The sequence below is a fragment of the Mustelus asterias genome, chromosome 5 (genome assembly GCF_964213995.1).
Source record: "Mustelus asterias chromosome 5, sMusAst1.hap1.1, whole genome shotgun sequence".
NCBI lineage: Eukaryota > Metazoa > Chordata > Chondrichthyes > Carcharhiniformes > Triakidae > Mustelus > Mustelus asterias.
In genome coordinates this window covers 7,540,888-7,557,671 of record NC_135805.1, presented here as the reverse complement: position 1 = coordinate 7,557,671, position 16,784 = coordinate 7,540,888, and the positions used below count along the sequence as shown (strand labels likewise).

Below are 16,784 nucleotides of genomic sequence, written 5' to 3'. Positions count from 1 at the left end.
CTAAATGAATATTTCTCATCAGTATTTACTGTTGAGAAAAGCATGGATGTTAGGGAACTTGGGGAAATAAATAGTAATGTCTTGAGGAGTGTACATATTACAGAGAAGGAGCTGCTGGAAGTCTGAAAGCACATCAAGGTAGATAAATCTGCAGGTCCTGATGAGGTACATCCCAGGATGTTGTGGGATGCTAGGGAGGAAATTGCAGGTCCCCTAGCCGAGATATTTGAATCATTGATAGTCACGGGTGAGGTGCCTGAAGATTGGAGAGTGGCAAATGTCGTGCCTTTGTTTAAAAAGGGCTGCAGGGAAAAGCCTGTGAACTACAGGCCAGTGAGCCTCACATCTGTGGTGGGTAAATTGTTGGAAGGTATTTTGAGAGACAGGATCTACAGGCACTTAGAGATGCAATGACTGATTAGGGACAGTCAGCATAGCTTTGTGAGTGGAAAATCATGTATCACAAATTTAATTGAGTTTTTTGAAGGGGTAACCAAGAAGGTAGATGAGGGCAGTGCAGTTGATGTTGTCTACATGGACTTTAGCAAGGCCTTTGACAAGGTACCGCATGGTAGGTTGTTGCATAAAGTTAAATCTCACGGGATCCAAGGTGAGGTATCTAAATGGATACAAAATTGGCTTCTTGACAGAAGCCAGAGGGTGGTTGTAGAGAGTTGTTTTTCAAACTGGAGGCCTGTGACCAGCGGTGTGCCTCAGGGATCAGTGCTGGGCCCACTGTTATTTGTCATTTATATTAATGATTTGAATGATAATATAGGGGGCATGGTTAGTAAGTTTGCAAATGACACCAAGATTGGTGGCATAGTGGACAGTGAAGAAAGTAATCTCCAATTGCAACGGGATCTTGATCAATTGGGCCAGTGGGCTGACGAATGGCAGATGGAGTTTAATTTAGACAAATGCGAGGTGATGCATTTTGGTAGATTGAACCAGGGCAGGACTTACTCAGTTAATGATAGGGCGTTGGGGAGAGTTACAGAACAAAGAGATCGAGGGGTACATGTTCATAGCTCCTTGAAAGTGGAGTCACAGATGGACAGAGTGGTGAAGAAAGCATTCGGCATGCTTGGTTTCATCGTTCAGAACATTGAATACAGGAGTTGGGACGTCTTGTTGAAGTTATACAAGACATTGGTAAGGCCACACTTGGAATACTGTGTGCAATTCTGGTCACCCTATTATAGAAAGGATATTATTAAACTAGAAAGATTTACTCGGATGCTACCGGGACTTGATGGATTGAGTTAAAAGGAGAGGCTGAATAGACTGGGACTTTTTTCTCTGGAGCGTAGGAGGCTGAGGGGTGACCTTATAGAGGTCTATAAAATAATGAGGGGCATAGACAAGGTAGATCGTCAATATCTTTCCCCAAAGGTAGGGGAGTCTAAAACTAGAAGGCATAGGTTGAAGGTGAGAGAGGAGAGATACATAAGTGTCCAGAGGGGCAATTTTTTCACACAGAGGGTGGTGAGTGTCTGGAACAAGCTGCCAGAGGTAGTAGTAGAGGCGGGTACAATTTTATCTTTTAAAAAGCATTTAGATAGTTACATGGGTACGATGGGTATAGAGGGATATGGGCCAAATGCAGGCAATTGAGATTAGCTTAGGGGTTTTTAAAAAAAAAGGGCGGCATGAACAAGTTGGGCCGAAGGGCCTGTTTCCATGCTGTAAACCTCCATGACTCTATGACCTCCTTCTCTGTCATATGTACACTCCTCAAGACATCACTATTTATTTCCCCAAGTTCCCTAATATTCATGCCTTTGTCAACAGTAAATACTGATGAGAAATATTCAATTAGGATCTCACCCATCTCTTATGGCTTGACACATAGATGACCTTGTTGATCCTTAAGAGGCGATATTCTCTCCATAGTTTCTCTTTTGCCCTTTATTGTAATTGTAGAAGCTCTCTGGATTCTTCTTTACCTTATCTGCCAAAGCAATCTAAAGTCCCCTTTTTGCCCTCCTGATTTTTCTCGTCACTCCAACATCCTCGATACTCTTCACGGGATCCACTTGATCCCAGCTGCCTACGCATATCATATGCCTCCTTCTTCTTGACCAGGGCCTCAATATCCTGAGTCATTCCCTCCTTGTACCAGCAAGGTATATCTCAAAGGAATGTGCTTACCCTGAACCTTGGTTAACACACTTTCAAAGCCTCCCACTTACCACTCATCCCTTTGCCTTCCCACAGGCTCCCCCAAGTAACTTCAGATAGTTCCTGCACAATACCATCAGAATTGGCCTTGCCCCAATTTAAAATTTTAACTTTTGGGCCAGACCTATCATTCTCCATAGGTATCTTAAAACTAAAGGAATTATGGTCACTGGTCCCAAAGTGATCCCTCACTAAAACTTCTGTCACTTGTCCTTCCTTATTTCCGAGTGAGGGAACCATGGTTCACAAAAGGGGTTGAATGTCTTGTCAAGAGGAAAAAGGAAGCGCATGTAAGGATGAGAAAACAAGGTTCAGTCGGATCGCTTGAGGGGTACAAGGTAGCAAGGAATGAGCTAAAAAGAGGGCTTAGGAGAGGTAGGAGGGGGCATGAGAAGTCCATGGCGGGTCGGATCAAGGAAAACCCCAAGGCTTATTACTCTTATGTGAGAAATAAAAGAATGACCAGGGTGAGGTTACGGCCGGTCAAGGACAGTGGTGGGAACTTGTGCATGGAGTCAGAAGAGATAAGAGAGGCGATGAATACTTTTCTTTAGTGTTCACCAAGGAGAGGGGCCATGTTTTTGAGGATGAGTGTGAGATAAAGGCTGATAGGCTGGAGGAGGTAGATGTTCTGAGGGAAGATGTATTCGCAATTTTGAAAAACCTGAGGGTCGATAAGTCCCCTGGGCCAGATGGGATATCCTAGGATTCTTTGGGAGGCAAGGGATGAGATTACAGAGTCTTTGGCTTTGATCTTTGGGTCCTCACTGTCCATGGGGATAGTCATGATGTGGAGATGCCGGCGTTGTGCCAGAGGACTGGAGAGTGGAGAATGTTGTTCCTCTGTTCAAAAAAGGAAATAGAAATGACCCTGGCAATTATAGGCCGGTTAGTCTTACTTCGGTGGTTGGTAAGTTAATGGAAAAGGTCCTGAGGGATAGGATTTATGACCATTTGGAAAGATGCAGCTTAATCCGGGATAGTCAACACGGATTCGTGAAGGGGAAGTCTTGCCTCACAAATTTGATTGAATTCTTTGAGGAGGTAACTAAGTGTGTAGATGAAGGTAGAGCACTTGATGTCGTATACATGGATTTTAGTAAGGCATTTGATAAGGTTCCCCATGGTTGGCTCATGAAGAAAGTAAGGAGGTGTGGGATAGAGGGAAATTTGGCCGATTGGATAAGTAACTGGCTATCTCATAGAAGACAGAGGGTGGTGGTGGATGGAAAATTTTCAGACTGGAGACCAGTTACCAGCGGTGTACCACAGGGATCAGTGCTGGGTCCTCTGCTATTTGTAATTTTTATCAATGACTTGGAGGAGGGGGCTGAAGGGTGGGTCAGTAAATTTGCTGATGACACCAATATTGGTGGAGTAGTGGATGAGGTGGAGGGCTGTTGTAGGCTGCAAAGAGACATTGATAGGATGCAAAGCTGGGCCGAAAAATGGCAGATGGAGTTTAACCCTGATAAGTGCGAGGTGATTCATTTTGGGAGGACAAATTTGAATGCGGATTACAAGGTCAACGGCAGTGTTCTGAGGAATGTGGAGGAACAGAGAGATCTTGGGGTTCATATTCACAGATCTCTGAAGGTTGCCAAGTGGATAGAGCTGTGAAGAAGGCCTATAGTGTGTTAGCGTTTATTAACAGGCGGTTTGAGTTTAAGAGCCGTGGGGTTATGCTGCAACTGTACAGGACCTTGATGAGACCACATCTGGAATATTGTGTGCAGTTCTGGTCACCTCACTATAAGAAGGACATGGAAGCATTGGAAAGAGTGCAAAGGAGGCCAAGGTCACCGCTCACCTGATTCACTAGGCAGGACCAATCCAAATGCTGTCTTACAGGGCAAGCTCTCGTCATAAACCAGCTGATTGCCTCCATGCTGTGGTACCGGCTGGTCACTTTGAAGCCTCCTCCTGACTTTGTCACAAACATCCACAGAACCTTCGCACAGTTCTTCTGGTAAAAGAGACTGCACAGTCGCTGTTGAGGTTCTGAGTCTCTCGTGTAGGGAGAGCGGTCAGGCACTGGTGTGCCTTTACATCCAGCTGGCGACCTTCCACCTTCAGACCCTGCAGCGATAGCTTTATGTTGAGCTCCTCCTCGATGGTGTGCCCCAGCGACATATTTCTTCCACAAGGTGCACGGCTTGAATTATGACAGGTGTTCACAGACCTGAGAGGCCTTTGTGGCTTCTTGCAGGTTTTTTACCAGGACCTTCTGAAAGTCTGGAACATGGTCGCTTCGCACCACGGCTCTCTTCCATCTGAAGTAGCGGTTGTTGTTCAGGAGCCGCTGCTCAGGAATCCATTCCATCCGAGCAGGTGTACGCTTAGATAGGATCCCACCACAGATGCACATCCTCGCGCACAACCATTCAAAGATCATGGAAGGCATCGGCAGTGAACTGAATACCCACCACCATGCACTCAGCCATCTCGAGCGGTGTCATCCAGTCCATTTCTCCACCACCCAGCATATCCCTGATCCTGGTCACCCCGGCAGCCACAGCCTGTCCCTCTGTTAGCCACCTGAATTGGTATTGGTGGAGGAATGGATTCCTGAGCAGCTGAACAACAGCCAGACAGGGGAGAGTTGAAAAGTCCACAAGCACCATCAAAGTATTCCGTACCCCTTGGGCCCCATTGGGGTGTATTATTGACTGATTTGGTTCGACCTTTTGATGCGCGATTAAATCACTCGGGAGGCTAGATTGTACCCGGGAAATAAAGGCTTTTATTCCTAACAAGAATGGAGCACACTATATACAATACAATCCCAGACTAAAGGGTCACCAGGCAGTGCAGTGACCTTTATACTTCTCCAGGTAGGCGGAGCCAACTGGAGTGTACCACAGAACAATATCAACAGGTAGAACAGCCCAACCCTAACCCCAACAGTGACAACAGTAACATATCGACAAATATCCATAGTGCTGACCATCTATGGATCAGTACTCATAGTGGTAACCAACTATGGTTCACCACATTCACCCCTCCTTTAAAACAAAGGCCAGCGGGGCAAAAAAAACAGAACAACTGTTCATATATTCACAAGTTCAGTCGTATTGGAGGACCGCACCATCTCTGCGGCCTCCTCAACACTGGCGGTAACGCCGGTTCTGGTGACCGTGGTGACCTTCTCTCCAAGGCGGTGTCCAGTGACTCCTCCAGTTCCTCATGGACGGGTGGACTACGAGGTGGCGACAATCTACTGGACTCGAGCACGCCTCGAGGTGGCGACAATCTCCTGGACTCAGGCAAGCTGTACACGGGAGTAAGAGGATTAAATGGTGGTCCCGATACTGCCCGCGCCGTGTCAGGAGGGGAGATAAAGGTCAAGGGGTCCCTAACTAGGGGTGTGGGAGCAACTGGGGTTTCCAAGTCCCTTGCAGGCGCCAGATCTCTAATAGAGACCGTGTCCTCTCGCCCGTCAGGATATGCCACATAGGCATATTGAGGGTTGGCGTGGAGGAGATGGACCTGTTCAACCAAAGGGTCGGACTTGCGGGTCCTAACATGCCTCCGCAGGAGGACAGGTCCTGAGTACATCAACCAAGACGGTAATGAGGTCCCAGAGGAAGACTTCCTAGGGAAGGAAAACATCCGCTCATGTGGAGTAGCGTTGGTTGCCGTACACATAAGGGAGCGGATGGAATGGAGTGCATCAGAGAGTACCTTTTGCCAACGGGAGACTGGAAGACCTTTCGACCTCAACGCCAGTAAGACAGCCTTCCAGACTGTAGCATTTTCTCTTTCAACCTGTCCATTACCCCTAGGGTTGTAACTCGTAGTTCTACTTGAGGCAATCCCTTTTGAGAGCAGGTATTGCCTCAAGTCGTCACTCATAAATGACGAGCCCCTATCACTGTGGATATAGCTGGGGTAACCGAACAGGGTGAAAAGATCCCGTAATGCTTTGATAACTGTGGCAGCGGTCATATCTGAACAGGGAATGGCAAAAGGGAATCGTGAGTACTCGTCAATCACGTTAAGGAAGTACACGTTCCGATCTGTCGAAGGGAGGGGGCCCTTGAAGTCCACACTCAGTCTTTCAAAAGGGCGAGTGGCCTTAATGAGGTGTGCCCTGTCAGGTCGGTAGAAGTGCGGTTTGCATTCAGCACATACCTGGCAGCTTCGGGTTCATCCACTGAGTAGGGTAGAGTCCGGGCCTTTATGAAATGGAAGAGCCGAGTGATCCCCGGATGGCAGAGATCATTGTGGAGGGCCTGTAATCGATCCTCCTGCACACTTGCACATGTTCCAGGCGACAGGGTGTCTGAGGGCTCATTGAGCTTCCCTGGACGGTACATGATATCATAGTTGTAGGTGGAGAGTTCGATTCTCCACCTCAAGATTTTATCATTTTTGATCTTACCCCGTAACGTGTTGTTGAACATGAACGCCACGGACCGCTGGTCCGTGAGCAGGGTGAATTGTTTTCCCGCCAAGTAATGGCGCCAATGCCGAACGGCCTCCACAATGGCCTGGGCCTCTTTTTCCACCGCGGAGTGCCGAATTTCAGGGCCTTGGAGGGTGTGAGAGAAAAAGGCGACGGGCCTGCCCGCCTGGTTAAGTGTGGCGGCCAGGGCGAAATCAGATGCATCACTCTCCACCTGAAAGGGGATGGACTCATCAACAGCGTGCATCGTGGCTTTCGCGATGTCGGCTTTTATCCCTTCAAAGGCTAAGCGAGCCTCTGCTGCTAGGGGAAAAGAGGTAGACTTGATGAGTGGACGGGCTTTGTCCGCATAATTGCGAACCCACTGTGCATAGTATGAAAAGAAACCTAAGCATCTTCTCAGTGCTTTGATACTAGTGGGCAGGGGAAGTTCAAGGAGGGGACGCATACGGTCTGGATCAGAGCCAAGGACCCCGTTTTCCACCACGTATCCGAGAATTGCTAGGCGGCGCTTGCTAAATACGCACTTCTCCCTGTTGTAGGTCAGATTCAGGCGAGACGCAGTGCGTAAAAATCTAAGGAGGTTGGCATCATGGTCCTGCTGGTCATGGCCGCAGATAGTGACGTTATCCAGGTACGGGAAGGTAGCCCGCAGCCCGTTCTGGTCCACCATTCGGTCCATTGCACGCTGGAAGACCGAGACCCCATTCGTGACGCCAAAGGGAACCCTTAAAAAGTGGTAAAGACGACCATCCGCCTCAAAGGCTGTGTATTTTCGGTCCTCTGGGCGAATGGGGAGCTGGTGGTAAGCTGACTTCAAGTCAATGGTGGAGAACACCCGGTACTGCGCAATCTGGTTGACCATGTCAGATATGCGCGGGAGAGGATACGCATCCAGCTGCGTGTATCTATTAATGGTCTGACTATAGTCTATGACCATCCGGGGTTTGTTTCCAGTTTTAACCACCACGACTTGCGCTCTCCATGGACTAGTGCTAGGTTGAATGATCCCTTCCCTGAGGAGCCGCTGAACTTCAGATCGAATAAAGATCCGATCCTCAGCGCTGTAACGCCTGCTCTTGGTTGCGATGGGCTTGCAACCTGGCACGAGATTCTCGAATAAGGATGGTGGGGTGATTCTGAGTGTCGAGAGGCTACACGTGGAGCGCGCTGGGCAATTTGGAGGCTGCTGTGCTCCCACTGAAAGTGGAGGGAGTGGCCCATCGTACTGCAGGGTTACACTCTTCAGGTGGACCATAAAGTCGAGTCCCAGGAGTATCGGAGCGCAAAGGTGTGGTAACACGAGGAGCCTGAAGTTCTCGTAAACTGTGCCCCGCACCGTTAGGTTGACCACGCAGCTCCCTAGCACGGTAACAGACCGGGACCTTGACGCCATCGAAATTGTCTGTCTGACAGTCCGTACTCGGAGACCGCACCGTTTCACGGTGTCAGGGTGAATGAAACTCTCCGTGCTCCCGCTGTCAAACAAACAATGAACTTGGCGTCCAGTTACCTCTATGCCCATCATGGACTTGTCGAGTCTGTGAGGCTTGGCCTGGTCCAGGATGATTGACACCACCGTTGGGTCTTGAGTGCAACTGCAGGCAGCTGAGATGGTTGATGATGATGACCCCTGCTGGTCGTCTGCGGTCGGTGCCGACCAAAATGGCTGCGCCCATGGATCGCACGTGGTCGGTGGCGCTAAAAGTGGCGGCCCCTGCAGGTCGCACGTGTCTTGCGTCTTCATCGTCAGGAATGGCGGTGCTCTGGAATCGCACGTGGTGGAAGACCTCGAAGAAGCTGGAGACAAGGAGACAGGCTCTGGAGAATCACACGCCGTGCTGCTATGCTTGGAGGGTGGTTTGGTGCTGCAGACTTTGGCATAATGCCCTTTCTTTCCACACGCGGAGCAAAATACCGTTCTAGCTGGACATCGCTGCCGAGGGTGTTTCGCCAATCCACAGAAGTAACACCGCGGGCCTCCTGGAGCTGCCGCTGTTGTCAGGTCCGAGGTTGAAAGCACAATCGCGCAGTTTTTCGGAGCCGCTGGGTAAAGTTGAGTCGGTGGCTGTACTTGCCACGATGTTCCCACGTGGTCGGTGGGGTACGTTTCTAGACTTCTGGAGGCCGTTTCCATTGTGTCAGCCAATTCTACCGTCTTAGCGAGGTCTAGGTTACCTTGCTCTAGCAGCCGAAAGCGAATATACGATGAGCCGATTCCCGCCACGAACGCATCTCGGATCAAGTCGTTCGTATACTGGGCCGCCGACACTGGCTTGCAGTTGGAGGCTCTGGCTAGCTGCTGAAGTTCGCGCAGGTACTGTCCTGTTGTTTCGCCAGGCTGCCGCCGTTGAGTGGCTAGAAGGTGTCGAGCATGGATCTCGTTTGGCGGTTTGTTGTACAGTTTCTTAAGTAGTTCGATGGCCCCTTTGTAGTCTTGGGCATCGCGGATTGGGCATCGCGGTGTCGCTTACCCTCGCGTGGAGGACCTGCAGTCTATCGGCGTCGTTTTGAATGGCTGTTGAGGCATCGATGTAGTCTTGAAAACACTTTAACCAATGGTCGAAAGTGTTCGACGCTCCTGCCGCACGTGGATCTAAAGTAAGCCGATCGGGTTTCAACATTTGCTCCATGGTTTTCTTTTACCAAAATTTTGTTAGTAATAAAATTGATGCGCGATTAAATCACTCGGGAGGCTAGATTGTACCCGGGAAATAAAGGCTTTTATTACTAACAAGAATGGAGCACACTATATACAATACAATCCCAGACTAAAGGGTCACCAGGCAGTGCAGTGACCTTTATACTTCTCCAGGTAGGCGGAGCCAACTGGAGTGTACCACAGAACAATATCAACAGGTAGAACAGCCCAACCCTAACCCCAACAGTGACAACAGTAACATATCTACAAATACCCATAGTGCTGACCATCTATGGTTCAGTACTCATAGTGGTAACCAACTATGGTTCACCACACCTTTTAAGTTTTCTTTACACTTTGCCTTTTGATTTGGTTCCCTTTGTTTTGGGGGCTGCCCTTCTTGCTTTGTCCCTGAGTTTGATTGATTTAGTTTAATCAGATTTGCATTAAAAGAAATGCCATCTTAGTGCCGCTACAACTTCTTAGCTTTACATGGTTTATCTGCCCCGTCACTCTATGACATTGCCCATGTCTTGCTGCATTTGAGCATGGGCTACTTCAACATCTAATAAGTCACAAATGATGTTGAACATTGTGCAGTCATCACTGAATGTCCCCACATTTGACCTTATGATGGAAGGAAGGTCATTAATGTTGCAGCTGAAAATGGTTGGGCCGAGGACACTACCCTGAGGAACTCCTGCGGAGATGTCCTGAGATGCTTGATGTCCAATCATCACAACCATCTTCCCCAATTCTTATTGAGTACAATTGTTTTAGGCCTCCTTGATGCCACACTCGATGAAATGCTGCCTTGATGTCAAAGGCAGTTACTCTTCCCCTCATCTCTAGAATTCTGCTCTTCTGTCTATTTTTGAACCTAGGCTACAATGACATCAGGAGCTGAGTGACCCTGGCGGAACCCACACTGAATGTTAGCGAGCAGGTTATTGTTATGCAAGTGTTGCTTGGTAGCACATGATGACGGCAAGCCACTTGGGACTTTTCATATAAGGTTGCACTTCAATATCATGATCCATCCCAAAAGACTACACAACAAGAGGAATAATGATAGATGATGGGTCAGCCAGGCCATGAGTTACAGATTGTGATGGAATACAGTTCTACTGTTGTTGATTGCACAGTGTCTCGTGAATGCTCAGTTGTGAGGTGCTCCATCTGTTCTGAAACTATCGCCTTTAGTTAAAACACAATTATCTTCCTCCTTTCTATCTTAAGACTCTATATTTTTTAAAATATGCATAAAAAAGAAAAGAAATGTTTGCCAAAGGTATACTTAGTTTCCAAGTGTAGAAGGAGATTAATTCTCCTCGTAATTGTCCTCTGAAACAGCCCAGTAAACCACTCATTTCAAGGGAAATTAGGGATGGGCAATAAATGCTGGCCCACATCCTATGAATTAATTTTAAAAGAAGCAGCATCCCAGCTTGCTTCAAAGGAGTAATGAACAATGTAAGGAGAATTGAGGACCGCAAGCTTGGAGTCCCTACATCTTAAAGCAGGAGAGTGGGGCAGTTGAAGGCATGTGTTACGATGCGGAGGTTGTTCCCCCTTTTGAGACGTAACGCCAAATCCCCTAAAGAGGAACACCTCACCTCGTAATCTGTATAAAGTGTGTGGGAAAATGTGAACTGTTCTTCAGGAATGTTTAGTAGTTAACTAACAGAAATACCTGACACTCACTTTAAATGAACACTTAATTTATTTAACTAACAAGGAACTTTAACTAAACAAGTAACATACTGAATAAAATAAGATTCTAATGGAATGCTGTTCAAATAAATTATATACCCATTCATTAACAAAAAAAATAGAATTTACTCACTTTCAAAAAAAATATACAACCAGGTTTTGTGTCTTTGGGAACCTTCTGAAGTTTCTCGGTTGATTTCTCTATCTGTAAGTTATTTCTGATTAGCTACCTTTCGCTGGTTAGATGGTGCATTCTCTTAAGACTTTATCTGAAGCTGGCAGGGTTGAGAGTTGCTCTTTCCCTCTCAAGACTTGAGGGGTCACAGTTGCTAACTCCTGTTTTTCCCCCTTGCACTCTCTTTTATAACTGTGATGACCTATCACTTTTCTTACAATAGGATTGGTCTGATTTTGTCAACACCATCAAATTCAAATGTTATAGGTTCCTGGTAGCTGAGTGCCAACTTTAAATTGATTGGGCTTTAGAAAAAACAGGTTGTCTTGTCAAGACTACTGCTTGACTTTTTGATACAAGTGTTTCAGTCTGGGACTCTGGATGTACTTTGCATTTTAAACCTCCAAGCACTGAAACAAAACACCAGCTTTGAAAGGGACCATGCAATGTTATTTTCTCCTCTATCATTTTTACAATTTTTTTTTACATCTTTACCAACATCAAATTCCAACTTCACAAACTCAACTTTGCAACATATGGCATCCAATGGTGGAGAAATTCAAATTCAATGTGCTGGAAACCAGAATTGGAAGAGCACAGATGTTTCAAAGAGCTGGAGAAGGTTACAGAGATACAAAAGGCTAATAGAAAGTAAGGGTGAAAAATCAAAACACTTAAAGTGTCAATATGTGTTATTCATGTTCAAGGTTCCATGCTGGAAACAAGAATTCAGAAAACTATCCCCAATAAGGCAATGCATCATAGACCTATCTACTTGATGCCTATATATAATGTACATAGTTCTGAACAATAATCTAAAACATAATTCCATTGTTCATACCTCGTTGATTAACAAGAAATTCAAACATGGTCTCGGGGCTACCTGCTGGAATGACAGGTAGGTCAAGTTTGCTGTCGTGTGTTCGCAGGAAACTCTCCAGTTTAGTTCTACTTTCTAGTTCCAACAGGGCACCAACACTCCACATTATTCCAAATACAAAGAGCCGCCGAAGTTGCACTTCATTAATATTCACTCCAACCTCCATTAAACCTTCAAGCAGAGTTATGGACTAAGGAAGGAGAAAAGTATGCAATGAATGAATATCTGTCTAGGATTTGAATATTTTCTTGAAAAGAAACAGTGAGACCATTTACCCATTTTTCAAATGTGTATTATTATCCCAGTAGCACTTACATATCTATAGACTGTGCGAGGGAATTGAAGAACAAGGATTTATAGTTTAATGCTCAACATGGAAAGTTTCTACAATGAAGTTGCTATAGAGAGGTGGATTTCTGAAATTCAATACTTATTATCACATCCCAACCAATGCTTTAATGAAACCTAAAACTGTGTGGTTCAAAAACCCGCATTGAATGAGATAACACTGTTGATGAATTACTTTGCTGGTGATTGAGAGCAAGTTGAATTTGTCCACCTTTCTCCATGTTTATGGTTCCTCCAGCTAACATTAGTTGCTTAATTGCCCACACCACTGACAGAGTATGATAAGGCATCACACATTTTAAGTGATTGGTTCTGGGATTTCTGTTTGCTCTGCCTGGACTAGTTGTTTCTGCTGCTTGGCCTGCATATAGTCCTGAGTTGTAGTTTTGCCAAAAATGTTAAGGTATGCCTGCTGTTGCCCCCACATGTCCTTCTGCAGTGCCCTCCTTGAACCAGACAATCTGAAATCAAAACAAAAAGTGCTGGAAAATCTCAGCAGGTCTGGCAGCACCTGTGGAGAGAGAAGCAGAGTTATTTTGCGAGTCCAATATGACTCAGGTAGTCAGAACTGCTGAGATTTTCCAGCACTTTGTCTTTATTCCTTGAACCAGAGTTAATTACCTCGCTTGATATAGTATTCCAGCTCACAATGTTATAAATTATAGTAGGATTCAATCCCACTGTGCCCCATAGATTCTCAGCTTTGTTACAGCTACATTTGATCAGAATCTGTCCCACTTAACATAGTAATGGTACAACATGATCCAATGGAAGGTGTTCTCAGTGTGAATATGGGACTCCGCAAAACATGTACGGTTGTCATTTCTAATAATATTGTCATGCAAAGGCATTTAGAATCATAGAAAGTTTATGGCACACAAATATGCTACATAGTTAGTCTGTGCTGGTCGAAAAATGAGCCATCCAACCTAATCTCACTTTCCAGCATTTGGTCTGCAGGTTACAATACTTGGGGCCCAATTTTACCATTTTGATTCTAAGTGCTGAATCTGGGAGTCCGACTTGTAAACCTGTTCTCCGTCATCCACAAATGCACTCCGCCTGAAAAAAAAGCAGCAATTCTGAATCACGCTACAGAAGCCTTTGGGTGGGACTTATCGCACCCAAAACGCTGCTGCTCCGATTGGAGTCTTCATAGAATCATAGAATCATAGAAACCCTACAGTACAGAAAGAGGCCATTCGGCCCATCGAGTCTGCACCGACCACAATCCCACCCAGGCCCTACCCCCATTACCCTACATATTTTACCCGCTAATCCCTCTAATTTACACATCCCAGGACACTAAGGGGCAATTTTAGCATGGCCAATCAACCTAACCCACACATCTTTGGACTGTGGGAGGAAACCGGAGCACCCGGAGGAAACCCACGCAGACACGAGGAGAATGTGCAAACTCCACACAGACAGTGACCCAAGCCGGGAATCGAACCCAGGTCCCTGGAGCTGTGAAGCAGCAGTGCTAACCACTGTGCTACCGTGCCGCCCGGCTTCAATTGCGCATGCGCAGTAAAAATTTTGAAAAACCTCCCCTGTCGTATCGCTCCCAGGCCGGATAAAGCAGAGATTGCCCCCCATAGACATTGCCCAACCCCCACAAGATAACTGTCTCCCTTATCCCCCCACCCCCACTACCCAGACCGATCACGACCCTCTGCCCCACTTCCCCCCCCACCGATCGCATGCAGAGTGGCAGCAGACCCCTCTTCCCCCTGCACCGATCACCTGCAGAGTGGCAGCGGACCCCCTCACCCCAGCCCCCCCCCCCCCTCAGAGAACAATCTGACTCACTTCCCTCCTCCTCCCCCCACCAGAGAACGATCTGGCCCTCTTCCTCTCTCTCCCCACCCCCCCACACCAAAGATCCATCTGGCCTGCCTCCCTCCCTCCAGACCAAAGAACAATCTGGCCTCCCTCCTCCCTCCCCACCAGTGAATGATCTGACCCACCTCCCTCCTCCCCCACCCCCAGCAGAGAACGATCTGGCCCTCCTCCTACTCTCCCCCACAAGAGATCCATCTGGCCCGCCTCCACCACCCCTCCACCCCCGATCCGAGTTAGAGAGCCGCTGGAAGCTCTGAACGTACCTCTTCAGAAGCTGGAGCGCCTGAAACAGACCTTTGCGGACCATGCGAATGCATTTAAATTGACATCGTGCCCGTTTCGGGCGCAGTGCCGATCGCGGCCATTTTAGCCGCTTGGTCAAAGGGGGAACGGACACGGAGGTGGTCGCAGATCACGCTACTCGTCTCATGGCCGACTTGACCAAGTTTTCACGCCCGAAAACAGGTGCAACGTGTTGGTAAAATGGGGCCCTTGAGGTGTATATCCAGACACTTTTTAAATGATTTGAGGATTTCTGCCTCTATTACCCTTTCAGGCAATGAGTTCCAGACCCCGTCATCCCATACATGATAAAAACCTATCTTCACAGGCAGCACAGTAGAATAGTGATTAGTACTGCTGCCTCGCAGTGCCAGGGACCCAAGTTCTTGCAATGCACTTTGTAGATGGTACACACTGCTGCCACTGTTCATCAGTGGTGGAGGGATTGAATGTTGTGGAAAGGATGCCAATATAGGGGATTAGTTTGTCCTGGATGATGTCAAGCTTCTTGAGTGCTGTTAAAGCTGCATTCATCCAGGCAAGGATCCAGGCAGAGAGTATTCCATTATACTCCTGACTTGTGCCTTGCAGATAGTGGACAGGCTTTGGGGAGTCAGGAGGTGAGTTATTTGCTACAGAATTCCTAACCTTTGACCTGCTCCTATAGCCACACGATTTATATGGCTAGTCCAGTTCAGTTTCTGGTCAATGGTAACATCTAGGATATTGATGGTGAGGATTCAGCGATGGTAATACCATTTATTGTCAAGGGCAATGGTTAGATTCTCTCTCATTGGAGATGGTCATTTGTGTCGTGTCAATGTTACTTGCTACTTGTCAGCTTAATCCTGGATATTGTCCAGGAATTGATGCATTGGAAATGGACTGTTTCAATATCTGAAGGATCACAAATGATACTAAAATTGTGCAGTCAACTGTGAATATCCCCATTTCGGACTTTGATGGAAGATCATTGATGAAACAGCTGAAGATGGTTAGGCCCAGGACACTACCCTGAGGAACTCCTGCAGTGATGTCCTGTAACTGATATGATTGACTTCCAATCACCATCTTCCTTTGTGCAAGGTATGACTCCAAGCAGCAGAGAGTTTTCCCCGATTTCCACCGAGTCCAATCTTGTTCGGACTCCTTGATGCCACACTTGGTGAAATGTTGCCTTTATGTCAAGGGCAGTCACTCTAACCTCACATTTGGAATTCAGTTCTTCTGTCTATTTTTGAACCTAGGCTATAATGGTATCATGAGCTGAGTGGCCCTGGTGGAACCCACAATGAACGTCCATGAGCTGGTCTCACTTCGTAGCACAGGACAAAACTCATACTCAGTCAAATTCTGCCTTAATTTTTTTGAATGGGTATAAATTGAAAGAGGTGGATACTCAACGAGACCTTGGTGTCCTCGTGCATTAGTCACTGAAACTAAGTGCGCAGGTACAGCAGGCAGTAAGGAAGGCAAATGGCATGTTGGCCTTCATAGCGAGACAATTTGAGTATAGGAATAAGGATGTTTTACTGCAATTGTACAGGACATTGATAAGGCCACACCTGGAGTATTGTGTGCAGTATTGGTGTCCTTACCTGAGGAAGGATGTCCTTGCTATAGAGAGAGTGCAGCGAAGGATTACCAGGCTGATTCCTGGTATGACAGGACTGTAATATGAGGACAGACTAAGTTGGTGAGGATTATATTCATTGGAGTTTAAAAGAGCGAGAGAGGCTCTCATAGAAACTTATAAAATTCTAATAGGATTAGATAGAATAGATTCAGAAAGAATGTTCCCAATGGTAGGGGAGTCCAGAACTAGGGGTCATAGTTTGAGCATAAGGGGTAAACCTTTTAGGACTGACGTGAGGAGAAATTTCTTCACCCAGGGAATGTTGATTTTGATTTGATTTATTATTGGCACATGTATACAGTGAAAAGTATTTTTCTTCCACTATACAGACAAAGCATAATCTGTGGAATTCACTATCACCAAAAGTAGTTGAGGTCAAAATGTTGTGTGATTTCAAGAAGGAATTACTTATAGCTCTTGGGGCTAAAGAGATCAAGGGATATGGGGGAAAGCAGGATCAGGATATTGAATTTGAAGATCAACCATCATCATAATGAATTATGGAGCAGGCTCGAAGGACTGAATGCCTACTCCGGCTTCTATTATCTATGTATGATGTCAATGGCAGTCACCGTCACTTCACTTCACTAAGGCAAATAGGTCCTTCCCATCCACTCTATCCAGGCCCCTCACAGTTCTGTACATCACAATCAAATCTCCCCTCTGCCTCTT

The 16,784-nt window shown here is 46.7% G+C and overlaps 1 protein-coding gene across 1 annotated transcript in view; it reads right to left on the bottom strand.

Moving 5' to 3' along the window:
- Positions 1-16,784, bottom strand: part of LOC144493944 (dynein axonemal heavy chain 8-like) — a 1,661,706-nt gene that overhangs the window by 537,724 nt on the left and 1,107,198 nt on the right. The window contains exon 58 of the mRNA XM_078213521.1: positions 11,963-12,191. Coding sequence (XP_078069647.1) covers positions 11,963-12,191 — 229 coding nt within the window. The remainder of the gene's footprint in view (positions 1-11,962; positions 12,192-16,784) is intronic.